The sequence below is a fragment of the Heptranchias perlo genome, chromosome 12 (genome assembly GCF_035084215.1).
Source record: "Heptranchias perlo isolate sHepPer1 chromosome 12, sHepPer1.hap1, whole genome shotgun sequence".
NCBI classification, from domain to species: Eukaryota; Metazoa; Chordata; class Chondrichthyes; order Hexanchiformes; family Hexanchidae; genus Heptranchias; species Heptranchias perlo.
In genome coordinates this window covers 22,604,263-22,611,594 of record NC_090336.1, presented here as the reverse complement: position 1 = coordinate 22,611,594, position 7,332 = coordinate 22,604,263, and the positions used below count along the sequence as shown (strand labels likewise).

At 41.1% G+C, this 7,332-nt stretch overlaps 1 protein-coding gene across 1 annotated transcript in view; it reads right to left on the bottom strand.

Moving 5' to 3' along the window:
• Window positions 1–318: 318 nt before the first annotated feature.
• LOC137327685 (transmembrane protein 216-like) overlaps window positions 319–7,332 on the bottom strand; it is a 107,641-nt gene continuing 100,627 nt past the window's right edge. The window contains exons 5-6 of the mRNA XM_067993493.1: window positions 4,363–4,564; window positions 319–3,104 (exon numbers count right to left, since the gene is read on the bottom strand). Coding sequence (XP_067849594.1) covers window positions 3,086–3,104; window positions 4,363–4,564 — 221 coding nt within the window. The 3' untranslated portion in view covers window positions 319–3,085. The remainder of the gene's footprint in view (window positions 3,105–4,362; window positions 4,565–7,332) is intronic.

Below are 7,332 nucleotides of genomic sequence, written 5' to 3'. Positions count from 1 at the left end.
GCTGTATTAGAGTCTAATCTGTCTAAAGTACATAGTCTGACAACTGCTTGTAATCCCAAATGGTGCCATTAGTATATTATAAAAATAAAGCTCGATGAATATCTGGTTAGGAATTCCTTCCCTTCCTCTCTAACTCCCTCTCCTCCTTTAAGACCCTCCTTGAAATTACCTCTTTGACCAAATTTTTGGTCATCCCTCCTAATATGTCCTTCTTCTCCTCGTACATTTTTTTATTACATCTCTGTGAAGCATCTTGAGTTGTTTTTCTGCATTAAAGGCACTATTTTTTAAATAAATTATTGAAAACAAATGCTTAGATTTTATAAAAAATAAACTTTAATTTTCCTTTAATGAGGACAGTTAAAAAAAGCTGATGCAACCATAATAAATATATAAACGGCACAAGTCAGAGTTTAAGATAATCTGCTTATATATAAAATTACAGTCCTTTCCACACATGCAATAAGGAATGTTCTGTGATCAAACAAGTAAGCACAGTTAGAAAGGTATATATTGTATACATAAATAGAATATATATAAAAGTTTCTAGTCACACATACAAATTTCTCATGCTTTTGAAAAAAAGTATAAAAAGAGTCATTTACTGCTGGTTTCAAAGAAACTTCCCAGCAACAAAAAATACGCTCTAATGACCTTAGGATGTAATTAACAGCAATTATTTTCTATATGACCATACAATGTGCCTGTGACAAGAATTTCTGTATTATATTTTTAATGACTTTACATAAACAGGATAAATCTGACTGTGTGGTATTTACAGCATTTGGGCTGATATCACAATTCAACTTTAATTCTTAATTGTAGGCACACTAAGTCTGCACAAAGGTGCCGATTTATGTTCATAGAACACTTGCCCTGCTTATTGCTATTTGCTGTGAACACAAGTTAAATTATTGAGAGAAACCCAAACCCTATCAACTGATGTCAGCTAAAATGGGATAAATACCATCTGCAGATCAAATAAGCTATCTAAATATTAAATTAAAGCATATTATCAGAAGCAAATAGCAGCTACTAGGAGTATAAGTGTTCAGAAAGATGTGAACAGGGAGTTAGAATTGTCTCATCAGTGGAGGAAAGCTAACAGCGGCATGAAGTTCAAATACATAAACTAACTATAGAGGAGGAGAAAGAATGGCACAGGTACGAGTTGGTGTGGCACAGACTTGAGGATGAAAAGGTGCATTAGCACAAGTATGAAGAGGACTAAAATGAGCATCGGCACAAGCACGAAGAGGAAAAAAAGGAGAAACAGCACCAGTGTGTGCTCAAGTTGGCAGAGTGAGCCTTAACAACTATGAAGCCAGTGAATGGGAGTCCAGTTGATACAGCCCGTGACTCTGTACTAAAAAATTTAATCAAATCTAGCCTTATCTCAAATTTTAAGGAAGAGTACGATAATTGATTCTTAAGGGTATTTGAATTATTGGCAAACCTCCATAGGCGGCAGAAGAAACTTGGGGCAGAAAGATCAGTACCTTAACAGTGTTTCGCTGAAGAAAGTAAGGATTATGATGTAGTAAAATGACTGATTTTTACTGCTTTTGTGAGTCTGATGCTGGTATACCCATATCTGGTGCAGGGTGATCAGTTTCCAAGTGCCCACATTCATGGTGTTTTGGAAGCAAAAGAAGCACCCTTTGCCAAAGTGAGGCTAGACTGTCTATTTAGACATGATGTGGAGATGCTGGTGATGGACTGGGGTTGACAATTGTAAACAATTTTACAACACCAAGTTATAGTCCAGCAATTTTATTTTAAATTCACAAGCTTTCGGAGGCTTCCTCCTTCCTCAGGTGAATGTTTTAGACAGGTGTAGATGAAATTTTAGCGTCAATGCAATGCATTGTTGGTCCATGATTTAAATGTTATTATATTATTAACCCGTGCAGTTACTATTGGCCAAGTTGCAACTGGAACACAGAGCTATACCAATGTGGGATCAGGTAGCATTGTGCAAGGACAGGGGCTTAACCAACCTGAACCAGGTCAAAAGCCCAGATTGTCCGGTGGCAGGAGACTTGTTGAATTAACTCAGAACACAACAAAGGTACACAAGAGAGGTAGAGAGTCATTTGGTATTTGGCTGCTCAAGGGAGTCCCAAGTTACACACATTTCCCTTTAGCAGTGGAATAATACATTGTGCATTACCTGATATAATGCTTCTCAAACCTGAAATAATCCTTCTCAAACAGTGGATCCTCCAATTTACCATGAGCAAAAATGTTAAGGAAGATCCACTAGTGTATTAAATAAAATGTATTAGATGGGATCCCCAGACAGCTCAGTGGATAAAATGCATTGCATGATATGATACTAAGCAATAGAAACCAAAAATATCTGATCTCTGGTCTGTGCTGAATTAACTGATCTTAGCGGGCAGCAGTATTACGAACTTCAGTTGACGTCAATGTCCTGAGGATAATGAAGAGAAAATCAGCCAGGTTTACTGCTCCTGATTACCATCTTGTGACACTCGCAAGAAAGTGTGCATGCGTATGGATTTGGCTGTGGACCAAATCAGACTTGGTTTTAATGCCTTCCGCAGCACTCCATCTAGGCTTATCGACACTCACTGTCTGGACTCACCAATGAAGTATAGATATTTGGCCATAACCCCTGCATGAGTCACCGCCTTCAGAAGACATAAGAAAAAGGGAGCAAATGAGGGTAGGGGCAGAATAAGATAAAGTAATTTCAGTAAATACTACATTAATGCTCAAGGAGGGATGATCCACCAGAAAGAAGGATGTCATCAGGCTGCCCTCGTGCACCCACTAGTGGCTGGTTCAATAGTGCCTTTGACATCTAAACCATCTTTCCCCACTGCTGGTGTCAGAAACATGAGAACAAAAAAATAGGAGGTAAGATACTTGCAAAAGAAATTATTGAGCAAAATAAAAACACAATCCAGTGCTAAAGATATAACTGTATAAAATATTAGGAATGTTATCCTTGAGATAGCCACTTACAAAAACACCATAAAATGTTCTACAATTATCTCGTGGCCAGCGTAGAGAGAGAGTTCATCAGTGATGGGGCACGTTCCATTTCGTCCGATCCTCAGCCACTGATGATTATACTACGAAAACAAAATAAAATAAAAAGTTAGAAACCTCCCTCAGCTACCAGTGGTAAGAATGTGGAATGTGCTACCACAAGGAGTAGTTAAGGCAAATAGCATAGATGCATTCAAGGGGAAGCTAGATAAGCACATCAGGGAGAAAGGAATAGAAGGGCATGCTGATAGAGTGAGGTGAAGTAGGGAAGGAGGAGGCTCGTATGGAGCATAAACGCCAGCACAGACCTGTTGGGCCGAATGGCCTGTTTCAGTGCTGTAGTTTCAATGTAACTCAATGTAACCATGAATACTTAATAATGGAAATTATTTTTTTAATATTTGAAAGAAAGAGTGGTAGGACTAGAGGTAATAACCTATAAAACCCATAAACAAAGAGTTAGGTTAGGTTCTCAATCGCTGTCCTCTGGAACAAACTTCTACGATATGTGGTGAGCATGGAATCATTACAGTCCTTTAAAAGGGCACTTGACAAGTCCCTGAGAGAAGAAAACATTGCCAGCTATACAGGGGAAGTGGTTAGTTAGTTTTGATTGTGAATCGTCATGGGCAACTCTGATCTCCTGGAATTTGCTTGATTGCATCAGGGAATTAGAGAACAATTTCCGAGAATTTTGTGTCAATTGCCCACAGGTTTTTTTTTCCTATGTTTTTTGCTTTTCCCTGGAGATAACATTACTAGGGGGTAGATGCTCAGTGTACAAGGTTACACTGTATACTGGATGGGCTTAATAGGCCTGATAGTCTTGTCCTTTTGGTATTGAGCCACACATACCAGAAGGTCCCAAATCCAATCCTGCTCAGTGCCAAGTTAGCTTATCTCAGCTGGGGCAGCAGGTGGGCCTCTGGAAATAGAAGAGGAAAAAAAAATAGCCAGGGTTCCCACTCCTGATTGCTATCCAGTATTTCCTGTTGGAATGTTGGGTAAGAGCAGAATTGGGCTCAGTTATGATGCTTGTCAGAGACAAATAGCCTGCTAACACCAACTGTCCAGGCTCACATATGAAGATTGGCTAATTGGATGAGTTAGCGAAGGCCTGCCATGGCCAAGGCTCTGCATCCCCCAGCACAAATCAATACTTTCACAAGAGGGAAGGGTGGAAGGGGTTCAAATTAAAGGGAAATGCTTGAAATTTCAATGTCACTTTCAAACCTGTATCAGAATTTATATTAGTGAGATTTCCACAATCAAATGCAAACAAGGTACAAGTATTTAATAATGACTAACATCTAGAAATCTACAGGTCCATATTGTTCTTACCTTGAGAAGCATATCAAACCTACAATGCACAGAATCAGCTCAAAGGCGTAAAACACTAATAGTATTGCGTTGATGATCACTTCCAGCCTCAGAACGTAGGTCTGTAGCAGCAGATAATAGACAGCCATTATTGTAGATGGTGCAAGAAGCCCCAGGCTAATAGTAAGAGGCACCTTACGCTGGGATAGATTCCCCTTGGAACCTAAGGTGGAATTAACAAAGGCATGAGATGGAATTTATATTACATTCACCCCTCCATTCCTGAAAGTGGTGATTCCTTGCTATGGTACAGTTCCAGCCCTCTGGTACCCCACCCAAGTGGCCATTCTTCACTTATGACCCTAGAAAATGGGTGCTGTCTGTCTATTGAATCATAAAAGGCATCACAGCCAAACCTGATCCTGTCCTCACATCCACAGAGATGTACTCACCAGCAGTTCTGACCAAGTTACCTTATTTCCTTTTCCAGCTGCTTTCCCCATCCAATATGTTCTCCAGAGGTCAACCTCTGGAACCTTCTCCCATGATCCTCTGTCCCTGAAGAACTGCTTCCTTCTCAACGAAACCAGTCACTCACTTCATGCTCTTACATCCCAGTTCTATTCCACCATGGAATTTCCCTCTATTCTTCTGGCTTCTTCTCCACATTTAAATTCCTCACCCTCTTTCATTCCTCTCACCTCTCCTTCAAGATCCTTCTCGACTATTGCCCCCCAGCACCTTCCTCACCAAATTCTGTTGTTTCTTGCCAGCCCTAGGTCTCTGTATCTCCAAGACCATTCTAACAACATAATTTTTTATATGTTTGGGGTCTACCATAGAGACCTTCTCAGGTTCAGTGCCGTCAATCGCTCCCGTGAATGGATCCCGCATCTCTTAAGTTCCATATTTAAATAACAGCTAGGGGTTGAACAATGCATCCGCATTGACATATGAACTGGATACCATAAACTTATACGTGCACCCACATGCTTCTCCAGTCTTTCGAAGAGGAGAACAGATGAACACTCGGGTAAGACGAGGTTGTTGACAAATCAAGAAGCCGGTTTATTTTGCAACACACACGTGACTGAACAAAAGCAGCAATTCTAGACTTTTTAAAAACTCCTCCTACAACAAGACAAAAACACGTTTTGCTATCCAGAATAGTGAACAGTATACTGACTTTTTGCTTCCTTTCGGGTCAGCTTCTGGCTAGAAAAACAGATACGATATATCTTAATTCCTGCCTTAGGCCAAGACCTGCTTTGTTGCAACCTTTGTTAGACCTGACAGACCCTGAACATGGGTTTTTCTCTCGTTTTGTTAATTCTGGCCCCATGAAATGAAATCCAACCAGACTATATTGCCATCCACTACAGCTGACTCTCAAACAAATCAAGTCATTTCAACCAATGAAAAATCCCAGAAAAGCCCAAACAAGCTTTCATTGTCTAAAGCATGCGAGTGCATTAGGGATGCCATGAGAGGTAACTCACATCTTAACTTGATTATGGCAAGTAAGAAAGAAAGACTTGCATTTATATAGCGCCTTTCATGACCTCAGGATGTCCCAAAGCGCTTTACAGCCAATGAAGTACTTCTGAAGTAAAGACACTGTTGCAATGTAGGAAACGCGGCAGCAAGGTCCCACAAACAGCAATGTGACAATGACCAGATCATCTGTTTTAGTGATATCGGTTGAGGGATAAATATTGACACCGGGAAGAACTCCCCTGCTTTTAGAATCATAGAATGATACAGCGCGGGAGGCTATTCGGCCCATCGTGTCTGTGCCGGCTCTTTGAAAGAGCTATCCAATTAGTCCCACTCCCCTGCTCTTTCCCCAGAGCCCTGCAAATTTTTCCACTTCAGGTATTTATCCAATTCGCTTTTGAAAGTTATTATCGAATCTGCTTCCACCACCCTTTCAGGCAGTGCATTCCAGATCATAACAACTCTCTGTGTAAAAAAAATTTTCCTCCTGATCACCTTAAATCTGTGTCCTCTGGTTACTGACCCTTCTGCCACTGGAAGAGGCAGAGTTCCTCCTTATTTACTCTATCAAAACCCTTCATGATTTTGAACACCTCTATCAATTCTCCCCTTAACTTTTTCTGCTCTAAGCAGAACTACCCCAGATTCTCTAGTCTCTCCACGTAACCGAAGTCTATCATCTCTGGTACCATTCTAATAAATCTCCTCTGCACCCTAGGCTTTGACATCCTTCCCAAAATGTGGTGCCCAGAATTAGACATAATACTCCAGCAGGTCTGCAGAGATATGGGGCAAGAGCAGACCTACAATTCAAAATAGTGCCATAGGATCTTTTACATCCACCTGAGAGGGCAGACTGGGCCTCGTCCAAAAAACTGAATTTCCGAAAGTGCAGCACTCCCTCAGTACTGCACTGGAGTGTCAGCCTAGATTCCGTGCTCAAGTCTCTGGAGTGGGACTTGAACCCACAATCTTCTGACTCAGAGGTGAGAATGCTACCACTGAGCCATTGCTGACACCATGATCCAGATTTACTGGGAACAGTGGCACCTCTGGGTGTAGGCGGTCTTAATTTTGGCACGATTTGGGATAAACCAATACCCAGGTATACAACTTTAAAAGGGTCAACTTCAAGGAATGAGGTAAACAATTAAACAAGTTGACTGGAGGGTGGGAAGCGAGGAGTTGTACTCAACCTTCAGTGGATACCCATGCCCCATCAAATTGGTTTTAAGATCTATGGTCTTACTTCAAATTTGTCCATGGCCTTGCTCTGCTGTATCTCAGCTATCCGCTCTAGCTGTAAGTCCTTGTGCGCACCCTCCACTCCCGACATCAACTTTCTGGTTTTCCATGTAATCTGCTCCCTCCACTCCAGCATCAGTGTCCAGTTCTTCAACCACTATTACCCCTGCTTTCAGGAACTCCTTTCCTGAACACCTCCATCTTCATGTCTCACTCTCAAAAGCATTCTCAAGATCCTTCTCTTTGACT